Source organism: Panthera tigris, chromosome B4, assembly GCF_018350195.1.
Source record: "Panthera tigris isolate Pti1 chromosome B4, P.tigris_Pti1_mat1.1, whole genome shotgun sequence".
In the NCBI taxonomy this organism is placed as follows: Eukaryota; Metazoa; Chordata; class Mammalia; order Carnivora; family Felidae; genus Panthera; species Panthera tigris.
The window spans coordinates 106,850,145-106,869,264 of record NC_056666.1 but is presented as its reverse complement, the minus strand read 5'-3'; the positions used below and the strand labels follow the sequence as shown (position 1 = coordinate 106,869,264).

At 32.6% G+C, this 19,120-nt stretch overlaps 1 protein-coding gene across 1 annotated transcript; it reads right to left on the bottom strand.

The window, feature by feature from the left end:
* Positions 1 to 526: 526 nt before the first annotated feature.
* ALX1 (ALX homeobox 1) lies at positions 527 to 17,909 on the bottom strand. Its single transcript, XM_007085596.3, has 3 exons — positions 17,559 to 17,909; positions 14,421 to 14,549; positions 527 to 1,119 (listed from the first exon to the last, which is right to left on the bottom strand). The coding sequence occupies exons 1-3, from the start codon at positions 17,907 to 17,909 to the stop codon at positions 799 to 801; spliced, it is 801 nt and encodes a 266-aa protein (XP_007085658.2). The 3' UTR covers positions 527 to 798.
* Positions 17,910 to 19,120: the final 1,211 nt, after the last annotated feature.

The window sequence follows — 19,120 nt, the reverse complement described above, 5'->3', positions numbered from 1 at the left end:
AGTGTGTTAATACTAAATCGGTGAGGTGAGTCAGTGTTGGCTTTTCTGCTGAGTCGGTGCTTTTTCACGTAAAAGATGGCATTTATAGAAACTACTCTCCTGACTAGATTTTAAATCACACTGGAATATTTCAGTTATCACCTTTAGCCACATGGTTTCAGGAAACTATGCCCAAATATTTCATGCAAATGCTGGTCATTGTAGGAGAGTGCTATTTCACGGAATGGAAATTCACTAAAACATCCATAGGTAAAAAACCTTTGAGACCTGAAGATAAATTCTCAGCAACAGGGGCTATGCCATTGTGTCTTGCAGCCAGAGAGGGAGAAATAACAGTGAACTCCCCGAAACATGCTGCTTCAATATCTACCTGACAGCTTTGGTATCTGGACCTGTTCCCCAGTGCATTTCCTCCTTTATCAGGTATTATTTTACAAGGGATTTCTTGTTATTCAGAACTGACATAAATCAATCTATAACAGAGGAATTTGTTTAATACATTTATTCTTTTAAGAAGTTGCATGATCGTATTTCATCGACTTGTACAATAGAAAAAAAAATGTTACTACTAAAACAGCGTTTGTGGAGACTGATGGATGGTAAATCTATTTAGTCTTCCCAGAGGTTCATTCTTAGATTTTAATGTTAAATAATAACGACTATTCATTTAAGCTGGTCTCACTGTATATCTTGACCTTTAGCAATTCCACACACAGCAGCTTATTGTGGTATCCTTTAAATATGAGAAATAGAATGTTTTACTTTGCCATTAAAAGAAAAATAAAAGAGTACTGTATGTTACATGGCCCATGAAATATTGGCAGTGTGCTCCTTGGCTTTCATTCGAAGGACTGCAATACTGGAAGACCTCCTTTCGAATTCTGGCTTTGTTTCAAATGCATGTCCATTGGTAGCCCCAGTCAGAAGAGAGTCAGTGAAAAAATTGTTGAGGGGCACGTGGCTGAACTGGTTCTGGTGGTGTGAAAACCCTGTGTAACTGGAATCTGTCCGAGGCGAGTGAGAATAAGGTGTCATACACGAGGAAGTGTCACGTGGTAACATGCCTGAAGTAACCACAGAACCGCCACTCGCATTTCCTGCCCACAAATTGTTCTGAATCTGGAATATATAAAACAACAAATATTACATTTACGCATTCTCACTTTTGTCCCCTTACATTTGTTAAACAGTGTTTACTAAATTTTGTCAACAATTCATTGTTTGCTCCCATTGGGTGGTCTGTCATTATATTCTGAGTACATAAAGGGATTACTAAAAAATAATTACTTGAAAGATTCTTCCAGTTTGTTATACTGTAATAGATCACCAAAACCCACACACTTGACCACACAAAATACTCTCAAAACATGTCAATCTCTTGAGTATTCTTTTTATAGTCATGATTTGAATATGAAATCTAGACGAGTTAGTCATGATTCATGACAAATTCATGTGTTTGGAAAAGCAGTTTAAAATACGGCTTTAAGTTTAAATATAGTCTTCATCTAAGCAAAATGACACAATCGCAGTTTTTAATGTTCCATAGTTAGACTCAGTGTGACAGTTTTTGTTGGAAACCATTCCTGATATTAGGCTATTTACTCTGTAGAGACTTTTAATCAAATTCATTATCAGAAATGTTTACCCGTTCATTGATTTTTATTTCCTAGAGCCTCAAATACATAGCTCTGTGAATCTGAGAAAACTATACATATTTTAAACATTTGTTCTATGATTTACAGGTGATATGGTCAGGTTGCAATGGAATTATGACATGTAAAATAATTTAAAATTCAAACACATGAGCATTACCAAATCATAAAAGCAAAACTGAGAAAAATGTGCTAGTATTAGCAAAAATATCCTATGAGTATAGTTAAAGTACTATATATAACATTTTACATAAGATTGAAAACTAGGTTGTCATTTGAACCCAGGAAATTCACATTTCTTATTAAATCTATATAGGAAACAACAAATACAAATTTATCTAAAGTTACTAGCATGTAAAGGAAACACTAAATGAAATTTGTATTAGGAGGTGTCTTAGACCAGCTATTTAAACAAGGCAGGGGAAAAAAAAGTGATCACATGAATTACTGAGAAGCACAGAGAAAAATCCTGACAAACAGCAGGAGCTGGGGGAAAATGTTGAATGGTAGAACATGGGACAGAGTTTGCGCCTTAGAAGATGAAATTTAAAACCTGTATGCCTTTTGCTATGTTATTACAATAGATACCATGTTTATCACATCCGGTTTCCTTTTTTAAAATCATGACAATTAGAATAGAATCACTGATTCTCTTTAACATATACACAAATTATGTTTTATTATATTTACTTTTACATAAAAATTCCAGTCTACTACATATAGGCCTGATGTAGTCTCACACACCCATGCTTAAATCGTACTTTTTAAGACAACTCATTTTCAATTAATAGCGTAAAATGTAAATGAATCTTCTACATTAAACTGGTAGAGATGTTACTCTGTTACTCAAGATATATACATATAAATATATATGTATATTTATATAATACGTATATACATTTATATAAATATGTATATTTATATAAATATGTGTATGTATATTTATATTTATATGAATATGTATATGTGTATTTATATAAATATATTAAATCTGTGAGACATGTCTAAATATATATACAATGATTTGCACATTCTATTAATCTTTAAGTCGTCGTGGGCTATGTTGTTTTAATTCTGGCTGATTCTACTAAATGAATCCCACTTTAGCCAAAATATAATGATTGGTGCCACTGATTGCTGAGTTATGTATCTCAGACCAACAAGAAGGACTGTTAATGTCATTACTCTGTCAACCTAGCTCTTCTAACTTGATCTGGGTGATTTTCCTCTGACATTCAATCAAACATTGTGCTACACTGCAAAAACCACAGTCACATGTCTGACAAAAGGGCTTTCAGGAAATGAAAGTGAACTTGCTTGCTTATTTTTGAAAAAAATAAATGAAAGGCAAAATAGTGGTAGAGAAAGACTACATTTTAAGTTTGTTAAAAGATTCCTCAATTTACACATAGTATTGCTGAAATCTACTATTAAAACCATCTATTCATATTCCAAATGCATAGAAACATATTTACTAAGTAGGTATAAAAAAAAGGAAAATTAGGACAGTAAAGGCAAGGAAAGTAATCTATGAATGTAAATTTAAGAAGTTTTCTATGCCTAAAATAATTCACATTAATCTACCTGTAAATTGAAAATAAATTTTCCACTTTTGATGACCTGGACAAATATTTTTACTTTGATCAAAACTTCTTACCTAGACATGATCTAGCAAGTTAAATGTGTTACTTTTGGTGAAAGAATTTCTAGCATATAGAAAGAAATGTTTTCTGAACAGAATAGATTGGTGAAGCAAGTTACTACAGCAATATTTTAGTTGGATTTGAAAAGATACCCAGGTATTCCCATGGGTAGTAATACTGTCGCACATTTTTACTGATGTGTCCTACTTCCTTGATCTGTATCTCCTCCACTCCCATATCTTTGTTTCATTTAAAAATTTCTGGCATGTCTTCATTTGACTTTAGGGTTTTCGTTGGTTTTGATATCGAAAGTTCGATGCAAAGCATAAAAGACAATATCCCCAGTGAATTGAGACTTTGCTTCCTCTGAAGCATTCCCTCTGGATGATTAAACATCTGATGACGACAATCAAAATCATGCTCATGATAGCTAATGGTTATTAATTAATTACCATGTCGGACATGGTATTAAATGCACTGTGAAGACTTCTAATCATTTCAATACACTGAAAGATGTTTCCTTGTTTTTTAGTATCCCCATTTTGTAAAACATAAAACAGAACAGAGAGTTTAATAACCTTACCCAAGACATGTAACTCCAATTGTGGAGGTAAAATATGAACCCAGGAAATCTTAAGAAATGCTACAATGATATAAAAACTAGTCTTATAGGTTGAAGTTGCTTATTTACACATTCATAATCCCAACTTTTGGGGTATTCATAGATTCTATTCTCTGAAAGCAAAATCCCCGATGTTTGCTCGTAACCCTTTTCTCATCCTTCAGCCTAACACAATATATGATAAGCACTTAATACAATTTTTTAGAGGACTTTAAAATCTTTAAGAATATGAAATTTGAACTGATCCATCTTGGAGGTGTAATGGAAATTTTATGGACAATTTATGCTAATACTGTATATCTAAATTTGTTTCATGATTTGAGCTCTATAATCACCATTCTGTATAATCTTGACAATTATTGTGAAAATTTCATCCCCAGACCCTGTTGACTGTATTTCCCTAGGTTGTTTTATTTTCCTACTAAATACTTATTCTTCATTACCGATATATCTTGAGGATTCTAATTCATCAAGCGTGGGGTGTGGTTTATGGGATCTGTATTAAAATAATGACAATAATACATGAATTCTGAAAATCACCTGGGATTAGGAGACACTACTGAAGCCCTTGTAAATTTTCAACTATGTTTGGTTCCTGTGATAAGAAGCTCACCTGTTTAAAAATGTTTCATTCCCTTTTGGAGAGTTCTGTAAAAAAGTGAGCTGTTATCTTCCTCTGTCTATTGATTCTATTTCTGTTCTTTAAAATGATACAGAATAAGCAGCATCCTTCTTACACATGAAAATCTTCAAATATCTTAGGCAATTATGACACAAATCTCTTTTCTTAAGCTTCCCCAAAGGCAGTATTTGATCAAAGAACAAAGCTGTTAGAGCTTACAGTTTAAGAAATCTAGTGCTCTAAAGGCGGGCTCAGTCTATGGCCCCTCCATCCCTCTGCCACCCTATATAAGTGGTCATTTTAGAACTATGTGCTGGAATGTACAAGTCATTTTGTCTAAAACTGTTGTCAACAGAGAAGCCACAAAAAACCTTGCTGACTCATTAAAAGAAATATTGTATTTGTTGTTAAATTTTGAAATGGAAGAATGTTTTTCTGAATAGGATCACTACTTTTCATTTTTGAACTATTTCTAAGACATCTACAATGGCAATGTCCAGTATCAGATAAATTTGGGGGTGTTTTAATGGGCTTCTAACTGTATAACATTCAAGAGACTCACAACCAGGAACACCATTATTAAATAATGTCCACATCCTTCTTTCCCATGTGCCAAAAAAAAAGAAAAAAAAAGTCTGCCTGCCTTTACATTTTTTCTTCTTTATTCTGTTTAAAAGGAGTAGAAAATCTAAAAAACATTCCATGCTTTAATGTGCTTCACAACATTTTAAAAAGTTCTAGGGGTACGTTCAAAGCATTGTCCAGGGAACGTAGCCAACAGCCTCCCATTAGCATGAATGGAAGTTCAGCTGACTTAACTATACTCTACTTTGAACATTTGCTCCTTAATGTTTTTCTAATCAAATAAAAAGTTAACACTTAATTATTCCATGCTTTGAGTTTTGGAGGAAAGCTGGTTTTTTTGTCTGATTCTTTCCAAACAGAAATCAAATTCATTTAACACTCATTTTCCTTCTGAGGAATTAAAAGTAACACGTAGGAATGAGTCAATATATATGTGTATTTTACACACACACACACACACACACACACACACACACACACACAATTCTTCACTGTGGATATATATTCATCATGACTTGAAGTATATGGTAAACAATGGATAAAAATTATAAATCTCATTTACCTTTACCTTAGAAACTTGATACAAATATATTCTTTGTAAAATCAAAACTACTAAGAAAAATTTAGTATAACTAAACCTGGTGTATATTTTTAATATATTTGCTGATCTTTACTGCAGTAAGCAACACTATGTACTTTTAAAGAATGTTAAACAATGCAAGTCTGTTAGTCTTTCTGTTAGTTGCAAAGTATCACGATGTATAAAAAACATCAAATAGTTTCATGACAGCATTATATATTCTATATCCTAATGTTTGTGCTATTTAGAAGACACTACCCTACAGAATTTAGTATATAACGTGAAAACAAATGAGTAACAACCGTTCCTTAATTTTAAAGCACTATAAAACTAATATTTTTCTACCAAAGCAAGTTTATTTAACCTTACTCTTCCTCTATATATAGACTGTTCTTACCTGGCCCTGACGTCCATATGTACACACAAAAACACACACACACACACACACCATGCTACCCTCATGCCCTCCCATCATATGCCTACACACTTCCCTGTGGGAGTTAAAGGTTGCTTTAAAAAGATATAAATCAGGGATTCACAAAGTTATGTTTGTAATAATGTTTAAACAATAACTTTTTGCATTAAAATCCAAAAGTTGATTTTGGTTATTCCTTTTTGACAGAATGTTTACATTTACTGACCACTTTATATATTATTCAATACTACTATATATATTTATTACCACATTAGCACTTATATAATTTAATTTACCAGATTTTTTATATGGTCTCTTAAAAAATGCCAACATCACATTTTGCAAAAGCAGTTTAATTTTTTAAGAGGCCATTATATTCCTTACTAGTAGTATATCACTTCCTTTAAAATTAAGGTGATATAATATTAATAACTTGCTTAGCAACTTGTGGATACTTTAGCTGTTGACTAATTTCAGGGTCCCATTAACTTTTATAGTAACTACATCAATAGTCACCACATCAGTAAGTTCCTGGCAGGGAGAAAGAGTATAAACGTTTTTATAAATAGTGAATTTACTGCCAGTGAGTAAGCCTCACTTGCTATCAGAGAAAAAGTGAATAAGTCTCAAACACTGATACTTTGTCCATCTGGGGGGAGAGAGGGGGCGGAAATCTCAACTGAAATTAATTATGAAGGGAAAAGCATTAATCTGAGCATGTTTAGATACTACCTAAGATAGAAATAAGGGTACATTTTCATCAGTGCCTACTTATTAGGTGTAATTTTCACATACAAAATTTCAGATAATATATAATTATTAATTTAAAAAAATCAATTTACATTTCAAAAATTTCAAAAATACATCTTTTCAACATATAGCATCATTATGCTAAAGTGATTAGTAATTATTTATCAGAAAGGGTCATACGTTAAGTATTGACTACTACTTTGATTTTTTAAATAAAATTCCATCTTAGAAATGTGTATAGGGATTTAGGACAAGTAAGAGTGACTTTCCATTAAAGTCACATTTCCATTGTTTGTAACACTATTTTTCATGTATTTTAATACATGCATGACAGCCATTGTTGATGGTGCTTGATTCATTTTTAATGACACAATTTCCCAATTAAAGCAAAATCCACAATTATAAGAAACAAAGATTAAAATATAAATCAAGTTTTCCTTGTGAATTAATAACTTAAAACATGAATCAAATATGCAAATGTTTTAATTTGCGCAAAATATTTTGAAACTTAGAGATTACCACTTGGTGTCATATACGAGCTTTGAATTTATTGTTAAAATGCTGACTAAATTTATCCATTATTTTCATCTTGTATATGTGTTAACCACAAAGTCGGAATTTTATTTTTGTGATTTTAAATCAACTGTGAGTTTGTGTAATTTTTTTTATTTAATGCTCCTTGATTTAGAATTAAAAAAACACACAAACATGAGGCTTAATAAATATGGCAAGCATAAAATTCTGTATTAAACTATATAGCGTAGGTTCACACTAACAATAACAATGTCTACTACAGGTTTTAACCCACAGATTTCCCAGGTTTAATTTTGCCCCGGTCCTTCTCTATCACCCGCAAAGTAGTTTTTATATGTATAAACAGCAATGGCACTCTTCAATAATTTATTTTTACATTTTTTCTAATTATTTATTTTGGAAATCTATTCAATTTATTAATTTGTTCTTTCCTCTCAAAATATAAAATACTTATGACCAATTCAGATAAATTCAATGTTTTAACACCAATTGCCTATTAAAAGCAAACAAACAAAAAACCACAAAAAAACAATCAGCTAAGTAATTCTTAGTGTTTAAAGTCATTAAGTCATGTTAAATTGAATATCACGTTTTTCAAAAAGTATGTCTATAGTCATAATCTAAGACTTGAATGCACTTTGCTTCTTTTGCAGGGTAATTTTTTTCATCTCTGAAGAAAAAAGTGTTTGTGTTTTCAACAAAATAAAAATTATTCCGTTTGTGTCCAGCTGCATATTCATTTAAATGATGCTGAGAAGACCTGCCTTTATGCTACACAGAACTTAAGTTAAATATACACTTATACATATATATGAAATATTCTTCATACAAATTTATATACAACATGTACATATTTTTATACATTTAATTAAATCATCAATTTTATATCGATATGACTTGCTAACCTAATGATGTTAATATTTTACCCCTCCATCCCTCATAAGGGAAGCCTCACTGTATCACTATGGGACCATTTCACTGGTTGTTACATAGATATGAGAATATTTATTATACAATGCATCAAGTATAGCTATATTTTGAACATTTAAAAAAGATTTTTGGTTATTTACTTTTTTCAAATGTTTGGGGAAAAAACAGAAAGCACTGATGATGGAAGAAGGGGGGAGTGAACAGTATTTTCGCAATCACTAGCTTATAGAAACTTTAACATTTCCTTTAAAAAAACTGCATGATTACAACATTTGAAACAGACTTTGTTAAACTAGAAATGTTGTACAGCTTTAATTGGTGTTTTAAATTACTCCAATGACTACCAGTTATTTATAACTTGAATCCCACTTCTGGTATATTCTAACTCCAAGTGGCATATATTTATAAAGTCATCAATTAAACAACAGAAAGCAAGGTACTGCACGGGTCCCCTTGGATATTAGGTAAACATTGAATTAGTTGTGATTCTCACTATCCACTAAGTAAAACCACATCGAAAATTTTGGTGGGAAAAAATTTCAAACCTTCTAAAATTTTTGATGAAAATATTTTTCTTCATGAGAAAATAATTTTGGTGGATTAAGAATATACTCAAACATTCCTTAAGTTACCATATTTGGTTGTCCCAATTTAAAGAGGAAAGTACATATAACTGAATTTGGTCTTTCCCTAGATCCTCAAATAGTAAAGTTACTAAAAAATTGGATTAGTTTAAATGCTACAATAACAGAACATTCACACCACTTAGCTATATCTCTACTGTAGAATTCATAATGACTAATGGCTATTATAGAATTATTTCTATTTATAGAGTACTTGTCATTTACTAGGCAATGTCCTAAGTACTTTGCAGAAACTATTATGTTTAATCCTCACAAACATCATATGAACATTTATACCCATTTTATAAATGAGGAGAAACATTCCTAGAGGTTAATTCATTTGCCAAAGGTCTAAAATCTGTTAAGTAGCAGAGGCAGGATATGGACCCACAAGTACCTGACTGTGAAGCTCATAGTCAAACATTAACACCTTAGCCCTTTTCAAGTCCCATGATTTAGTTACACAGACAGGAAATTAATATAATCCTCTCACTAACAGAAAAAGTATTAGGATAATGGTCCTTATCATCATCCGCACCACCAGCTGTAGCACCAACAATACCTCCATTTCACCAATAAAGAAATCTGAAGATAAGGAAGTCAGGAAATGTATCCAAAGTTTCCAGCAAGTAAATGATCAAGTTAATGCACATGTGATCTGAGCCAAACCTGAGGGCATGAAACTAGGGTTTCTTATAAGAATGAAGGCTGGCTATCATCCTCTAGAGATGTTTATACCTTGACAAAATATTTTATTCAACAAAATAATTATTTGAAGAAATGCTTTGGCGTTAATGAATTAGAAGCAAATTAGAATCTACTGTTGATAGATGCTTGCTTTTTTCATTCAAAGACACAAAGGCCTTTTTGATCTGCTGGGTATAGTTTGCATCAGGAAGTGTCTGCAGAATTTGGTATGAATATGACCTAGTTTGTAATCTGTCCAAAAAGCAAGAGATTTTGTCTAGATAATTTATATAACCTCCATGCCTAAAACAGTACCTAGCATATATTTGTTGCCTAAATACGAGTAACTCTGGGAGAAAAAGAATTAAGCCGAAAGGATTCTGCAAAATCTTCTTAATCTATTCTGTTCAACAGAGGAAGAAATTGAGACTCAGAGAAGTTAACTGCTTAACACCACAGAGGTGGTTAATGGCAGAGATTCAGAAATCAGCTGTTTTCCTGGGAATTGATTAATTTTGGGTTCATAATGTACCCCAGAATATTGAAGTGAAACTACTTTTTTTCACATCTATTGAGTGTATACATAATTTGCTTAATACTGTTGTAATACAAAGTTAAGTACCGAATAATCTTTTTAAAATATAAATACTTTATATTATAAATGGGGTGGACCGTATACAGTCTACCACTTTGCCAGGGAGAAAGTCATGTGCTGATTGAAGGAGAATTGAGAGAAGGTTTCCTGGAGGAAATACAGTCTAGGTGAGGGGAAGGGAATTCAACACAGAGGGAACAGATTCAGCATAGCACAAGGAATAGGTTCAGCATGTGGTTGCTATTTAAAATATTGGAGAACACCAAGTAGTCAAGCACTTTCATTTAACTAACTCATAGTGTTGCCAAATGACAACTGATATTGTGAGCCCAAATAAAGGGCTTTTAAAAAAAACAGTACATCAAAACATACTACCTTAAAGTATACTACTGGTATCACACTTCTGTTTGCTATCAAATATGGACAAGATTAAGAAAAATACCTGAAAACAGTCTGAAAAGTGTCTACGGTTTTAAACTGCTTTATATCATTACTTTACACATTTAAAAAAAATGAAAGCATTTTTGCTTTCTGAAGTGATTTGGTACTTTAGGGTCAAAATTGAACTATTTCATTGCTGAGTGATGGGTCACAGAGATAATGTTGCATAAAGAGCTCTGAACCCGTGGACTTCAATTTAATGAACTAATAGCTGTAAGAAAGAAGCCTGACCTAAAATAAGCCCTCAATTGGTAGGTATTGTTTTTACTATCAGGGCGGTTGTTACTATTTTGTAATGGGAGGAATGGAAACGAAGTATTTAGAACACTTTAGAAAATGTTAATTAGCATTCATAACTAAACCTATTATATGTTATACATATAGATACCTCCATAGTTGACAAGATTATTATCCTCACAGAGCAGACCTGATACAATTTTCTCACCCAATTCTGTTTTCTCAAGTATTTCTGTGAATGCTTTTGCTTTCCTGCCAAATTGTTAATTTTTTATTTCTGTCCTGTTTCTAAAACAGTTTTCTTGTTTCCAACTTTTTGGTAATTAATAATGTTTTTCCATAGTTAGAAACAGTAACCAAGATCAGTGCCTTATGGCATTGAATTGTTGAGTTCTACTTTGGTCCCTATTTTTCTGATTATAAGTTCTATTTTTAAGACACATGACTTAAAAAAAAATTCCTTCAGGCTAAAGCTTGAGAGACAAGATCTTAGCGTAATTATTTTTTGCAAAATAAGAAAGCCAACCACATATTTAAGTTAAAATGGACTTTTCTTGACTTTATCCAATACCCACAATGGGGAGTGAGAGACACTTGATTTCAGTATTTTTGGCAACCAAACATTTAATGACTTCTCAATATAAAAAATTACTATGGATTTTACAGTAGTGATTTTTATTACTGTTGATGAATTATACTGTCAAAACAACCTCAACATGTGATATCTTTGCTGCCATACTTAAGTTATGAGGTGGTATAACCAATGAACATAAATTACAGAAAAACCACAGGGAGAATTCATGCAAAATTCCCATGATGTGTGAGGAGATATTTTTAATTGATTCTTTGTGGGGGTGAAAAAGACTATCAAATGTATAATGTGATTTTACCATCTCCCTTCCTACTCGATCTACTTACCTCATTCTGTTAACTGACAACATCTAAAGTTGTGAGGCACAATAACATGATGGCAAGACAATCCTAGAAAAAAAGCATGACGAAGTGTATTAAATAATATTAAGCTCTTACAAAGAGCTTCGTTTGTGCCAGGCACTGTTCTAAATGTTCTATGTTGTGCAGAAGAAGAAAGGGAAGTTAAGGATAAGGCAACACCAGCAAAGCACAGAGAAGTGGGGGGAAAAACAACAACAACAACACATAAACTGAAATGGGGTTTGCAAGGAAAGGAATGAAGATGAAAATAATAAGCTGCAAAAAAATATGTATACACACACATACATATATATATCATAGGTGTTGTCAAACAGATTTAGTAAGACTAAAGTCCATTTGAAAGGAGTTCACTAGTTTGTAACTTTATTATTTCTAAATTCGTCATAGTGAAAGTTCAAAATTTTATAAACTATATGCTATCTCTATTATTTTCATTATTTCACTTATTCTGAGTAAAGTGTCTGCTCACCTGAACTAAACTGCAGACCTGAATAATGCAACTTAAGCCTTATGCTCCTTTGGTATTCATTTATTAATTATTCAACCATTTAAACATAGTCATTGGGAGAAACAGTCTATTGTGAGGGTTAAGATCTTGCACTTGGGAGCCAGATTGCCTCTGATCAAATCTGGGCTTCTCCACTAGTGAAAGTGAGTAAAAACCTCACCTCTCTGTGCCTCTGTTTCTTCATACGATAAATGAGGATAATTAATAACACCTATTGCATAAAGTTGTTGTAAGGATTAAATGAGTTAATATATACAACCTGCTTAGAACAATGCCTGGTAGAGTCAGGACTATGGTGTGTTAATAACTAGGATACCACTGTACTGCCTGCTCTCATGGAGTTTGTAGCCAACCAAGGAAACTTCCTCATGGCACTTTGTTCAGAACTCAACTAGGATACTCAGCAGTATTTGGTGAATACAAGTTCATTAGCCCTATGATGGTAAGTAGGAGTATGCACATGCTTTAAACTGGAGAAAAAAAAATAAAGGAACTACTTTCAGATAAATTTTGAAGAGTAAGTAAAACAAGGTTCTTCTAAAGGCAGGTACGGACATTTATTCAAAAGGTATTGCTGGTCTTCTAGTAAACTGCAGTGGAAAGGCTTAACGGTAACAGCCCTTTATAGACTGTCCTAGAAGGAACAGAATCATGGAAGGATTCCTTAACTCCCATGGGTCTCGGACTTTTAGAAAGATTGCACTAGGTGATCTCTAAGACTTTTACTCACATATAATATTACATTAATAAATTGGGTGAATTTATGTGGAAGAGTGAAGGTCTCCGAATAAGTTTTTAAGAATCATAAAAGGCATCAGAATACAAGGACCCACAAAACTTAAGGATGAATTCATGCTCACAAGGTATGAATTTATAGATGAAGAGAATGAATACCCGTAAGTCTGGGATTGCGAAGAACCGGTTACTGAACTATCACAGTATTCCACCGGCATATATGTCATGTATTTGTGTTTAAAATGCTCTCCTGGCACCTGGGTGGCTCAGTCAGTTAAGCATCTGACTTCAGCTCAGGTCATGATCTCACGGTTCATGGGTTGGAGCCCTGCATCAGGCTCTGTGCTGACAGCTGGGAGCCTGGAGCCTGCTTCAGATTCTGTGTCTCCCTCTTTCTCTGCCCCTCCCCCACTCACACTCTCTCTTAGTCTCTCAAAAATAAACGTTCAAAAAAAAAAAACTTAAAAAAAAACCAAAATGGTCTCTAACAATGCATATCCTTCACCAGTAAGGAATGAAATAACAAATGTCTTGTTCCTTAGAATACAAGTGTTCCTTATCATGTATCAAATACAGTTCTGAATACTATTACTCAGTACTAGGAAAAACTGTCTTAATTATATGTGTGAAAAGAAAAGAAAAAAAAAACCTTCTAAGTTAAATGGAAAAAATTAGAAGAAAATGAATGTCTAAATACTCTTTAAAATGAGATGAGAGCTCCCATTATAAAAGGATGGATGTGTTTTTTAATGTGATAAATTTTTAAAATTATGTCCAGTACTAATTCTATGTATGCTTTAAGTAACAAAGGGCTAAATGTTTCCTTGAAACAATGAGTAACTTCAAAGCTGAAAAGACAACATAGGAAAAGAGATCTTTTTAAAATGGGACGGAATGTTTCATAGACCACACTTGACACTAGGTTATGGGATAGTTCATAAAACGTTAGCCACAGAGACAGCATGCCAAGCAACGCTTTATTTATTTTTAAAAGTTAACAAAGGAAGTGAGTGTGAATAGTTAAAAATCTAGAGTAATTAAAAGCCTTAGACCATGAGTGAGGCTACTTCAGTGGTTGCAATAAGGAAGAGACCCTAAAATAGTTTTGAATGAATGGCTCTGAAAGAAAATAACAAAATAAATATTTCAGTCTAATAAAAATCTTAAAAACATGCAAAAACTCTTCTGGGGGTTAAAATTTTCATTCTTGACTATTAGCTATAATGAAGCCAATCATAATAGCCCTTTTAAGAATGTACAAACCACATCTGTTTCTCTCGATCAGTATTCTGTGAAGTTTACCATACCTGTGGATAGCTGTCAGTCCTTGGCAAAACTGATATATCATAGGTGGCAGCAAAATGGCTTTTAGCTTGTTGTATTTGGCCATAACGCTCTCTTTTTCTCCACTTGGCCCTTCGATTTTGAAACCAAACCTAATTTTTTAAAAAGTAGAATGTCAGCTGAGAAATATTTGATAATGCAATGGTGACATTAAAAGACATAAATTGGAAAGACACAAACCAGGTCAACAAAATCACTAATAAAGAAATTTATGTCAGAAAAGTATCCACAAATTTTACTTTTTATTTTAACCTGATAAGAGGCAATATAAATTAATAGAAAGGGATGAAATACTTTAAAAATTATTTAATATGTCTCAGCTCTGGGCTTTTTTTTTTTCATTTTGGAAAATAAAAAGGAATTCGATTATACGATTTTGAAGACTCTTTATGTCTCCAAATTATTATAGATAATGCTCCTCTTAGAGAATGCTGCAAATATGGAAGACATTCATAACTTTCTAGTTTGGGGTTATGCACATAACATTAACCCAGCCAAACTATAACCAAATTAATATCTGGGTCTGTCAAAACAATTATGTTTAAAACATGTCACAAAGTGACGCCTTTTCTGGGTTGTACCCATACTTAGATAATCTTAGAAAAATTTAAACACCAAGATTACATCCAAAACACACGGCAATGGCAGAAATATCATGATTATTCAGTAACAGAAAATATTAAGATTACATACTATATTGAGCATAAAAAAGACTACAGGTAAATGGAACCATCTGAAATTGAACTCTGGTTCTAAAATATACAAGGGTGCTTATTACATAAATTATACCACTTATAATACTCATCTTCCCTTACAGAAAATGCTCAGAAATCTTCAAAATCATTTCCCTAATTTAAAAGACTTACAGGTAATATAGACAATAAAGGAACAACGGAAGTTATAACCAAGTATTAAGAAAGCCTATGAGTTAGTACAGCCTCTACAAGGTCATGAAGCTGTCATCCAAATTTCTCTAATTATGTATTAATGATATTTATCATAACAACCACCTCCTTCAGAGGGTTAAATAATCACTAATTCACACTTGGAGCTCTCCAGAATCTTCACTTTAATATTTTAATGAATTAAAGAAAGACAGAAAATTATATTCAGTATGCATCATTTGATATTTCTGAGTAGACATTTCACAAGCAGCTGTCAAGAAGCTCTTCAGTCTTTACAAAACTGTATCCAGAATACAAAAAACAGAAAAGAAGCTGGAAGTCAAATGTGAAAATGCAAATTGTTAAAATTTACTTGAAATTTTTTCTTTTTTCATATTCAGTTGTGATCTTCTATATCTTTACCATCACATTTATAGAAACATATTAACCTTCAGTTTAATATGTGTAAGCACGTATTGAGAATTTAAGGTGGGACTTTATACTTTCCAGCAATTAAAAGAAGGCAATGAGAGCTATCTGTTCAGTGTGGTTTCTTAGGACATTGATGGGAAAGATGTATTACACACAGTGCCCAGGGCTCAAAACAACATCAACAACAAAACAAAACATTTTCTTGCTGTCTCCAGAGGCACCAGGAGCAAACTAAAGGAATTTAGTATTGAATGGTTCTTGTTTGTTTGTTTGTTTTGTTTTTCGGTTTTTCACTGAGAAAAAGGTCTTTATAATCTCCTTAAAATAGGTGTGAATTACCACTCTGATATGAAAAGCAGGAAAGAGAAAACCTGAGTAAATTAGGTTCAGGTTGGCTCTCTGTGCATGTTTCTAGACAAAAATTAATCAGGAGTTGAGGAAACGTTAAGGAGAAAACATCCATTGTGCCCAGCTGATCACTCTATAAACATATTTTTTTTTTATGGTTACAAGTAGAACTAATTTAAATATATAAATACAAGACAAACTAAAAAAAAAAAAAACCCACACACGTGGGACTAGTGTTAATACTTGACAATTCTAAAATTCTTCATTAGCATCACCTTTCTGTATCTTTACTTCCTGAACTACGATAAAGTAGCTATTTGTCTCCACAAACTAAAGAAAAATCCTGCTGCCTGGTATACCACACCCCCAGATGGTGATCTTAATGATGTAAAGCCTTACAATGGCTTAATCTTCAGAAGAACTCTTACTCTTCTCTCTTCCAGAACAAAATTTCTCACTATTTTATTTATTAGTCTATTCTTACATATTATGGGAACTGCAAAATTCAGTATTTTCCCATTTAGCGTAGTAAAAACAAAGAAACAGGCCATTCCCTGAAATTGATGTTACTTGAGATGTAATAAAATATAGTTTAAGCATACCAACTCTAGTAAAAATAAAAATATGTCTAAGAAATAGAACTTTACCTAGTATAACTTTCCTTTTTCAAATGATTTTAAAAGTTTAGTATATTGGACCATCCAATTTGATAATTTGAATGTAACTTATAAATGTAATTGAGTATATATTTTAATATCATTTCAAGATCCTTATTCCTATTGCCTCTGCAAAAGGGATGTAAGCTATCTACATTCAAAAATTAAAATGGAACGGCACTATTGGTAACTACAGGATCTAGAAAAATTATAAGAGAGCTATATGATCTTTATGCATAGTGAAAATAAGTTACGGTATATATAACAGTCAAGAATTTGTGAGATTGTTTCATTTTCTCTTTGATTTATTATAACTCCAACCTCAATAACATTACAGATTAATGGGACATTGCACAAATAACTTACCAACACCTGGTACATAACCTAAAAAGAACCTTAATGGCTGATGAAATAGAAAAATAAAATAAAATAAAACAAATGTATTAGTAAATAGATAGCTATGATTCTGGGTTTTTTGCACTTTAAAAAAAATTTTTTTAATCAGATTTATTTGTGAAATTCCCTTCTTTTTAAATAATCGTTAATTTGTATATCTATGTAGTCAGTCCAATGTTCTTTTATGTATTTGTGTGAATGATTAAATCCTTTGCAAGGAAAAAGACATTTTAGTAGACCTACATGCCTATAGTACATGGTTCTAGTCTTTAGTTAGAGGATCAGTTTCTTCCTTTTGGCAAAATGCAACCACTGAATTATTCTAACAGTATCTCCACACACCGGCCCCCAACACGCACACCCACGCTCTTCATTTGGCTCCTACCTGGACTCTGGCCTCCGTGAGCTCAGTCCTCAGAGCAAGCTGTTCTCTGACGTATACATCCGGGTAATGGGTTTTCTGAAAGACCTTCTCCAGCTCCTCGAGCTGCAGGCTGGTGAAGGTGGTTCTGTGTCTCCGCTTCTTGCTGCTGGATACGTTGCTGTCACATTTATCCCCAAGTTCATCTAGTTCTCCCTTTTCTGGCATCCCCTTCACGGGAGACATTCGGAGACTGTTACAGTTGTCCATAGCTCTGTTTAGCTCGGGATGAAGAGGCTGTCCTTCGCCTTTGGTGATGCCATAGTTCACTGTACCCAGAGGGGGAAAACAACAATTCTCAGGCTTGTGGAACATTTCGGTGAAGAAATTACGTTGAAAGAATTTAGAGCATCAGGAAAGCAGTCTGTTAATGATTTCTTGTGCCAGTATTAATTCAGTCATCCCACTGTGCACAATTATTAATCCACTTTGGGCAGGGTTAAGGCCATTTAAAAATGTGTACATGGAAGTCATTATTTGCCAGATTTACAGTTCTATTTTACAGGAATAATGTAATGTTTATGCACATAATTTATAATCACATTAAGGTGATCAAATTAAAAGATGCTCTAGATTAAAAAAATAATGAGCACAATTTTTGAAAAGTGAACCAAATTTAATGTAAATCATGTATGAATTTATTCACAGCAGACAAAATCAAGCTACTTACATGGCTCAAGAAAGATATTTCAATTTTAAGGAATATCTGTAAACACAAATCCAGACTCTTCCCAACTTATCTTTCTGCTCCACACAAAATGTACACACTATAGATTTAAGATATGATATTGTCTCCACTATGCTTTGAATATTTTGACTTATACTCCTTTCTGCTTTTTAATCTTTTTTTTTTTTCAAAAAGTGACCTACTAAATTAAAAAATGAATTTCATATCAGTTTCTGGAAGTGCTTCCTATAGAACAGCCTAAGATTTAAGTAGACTTTAGTGTAAAAGCTCATTTGGTGGTTCTAAATATGTGATATTTATGTTTCGTGCATGAAATATGTTATAAGACAGAAAGCTTTATTTTTTTCCCTAAAGCAGAGAAATCAAAACATCTATGAAAAGATTACAAAAGATGTCATCTCCCAGTCTGTTTAGAGGTGTTTTAACTTCAGTGATTTCCCTCCAGCTTTGGTTGCATGCTTGCTGTATGATATAAAACAAAAATACATCATATGGTGACACACACACCCAAATCCAATGGGTGCATATAATGAAACTGGAAAAACTAAAAAAAAAAAAAAAAAAAAAAAAAAAAAGTGAACCCAGCCAGAACAATAATTTCCAATGAATTGTCACACTTTTTTTCGTTTTTGTCTGTTTTTAAATTTTCTCGTAATGTATCTTAGCAACTGCTCTAATCATTACACAAATGTCTTGAACTTTAATCACTATATAACTTAAATGCCTAATATGCTTTATGTAAAAGATGTGATGTAAAAGTAGATATAAAGAAGAACCATGACTGATTAACAATACGGTTTTGTCTTCTTGAGCAGAATGAAATAGGGAACTTCGGTAA

Excerpts from the sequence above, each read along its gene's own strand:
- ALX1 (XM_007085596.3), bottom strand. The coding sequence starts at position 17,909 with ATGTTCCACAAGCCTGAGAATTGTTGTTTTCCCCCTCTGGGTACAGTG. Across the intron at positions 14,550-17,558 it reads TCACGGAGGCCAGAGTCCAG|GTTTGGTTTCAAAATCGAAG; the intron begins GTAGGAGCCAAA and ends TTAAAAAATTAG. Across the intron at positions 1,120-14,420 it reads GGACTGACAGCTATCCACAG|ATTCAGAACAATTTGTGGGC; the intron begins GTATGGTAAACT and ends TATATATTCCAG.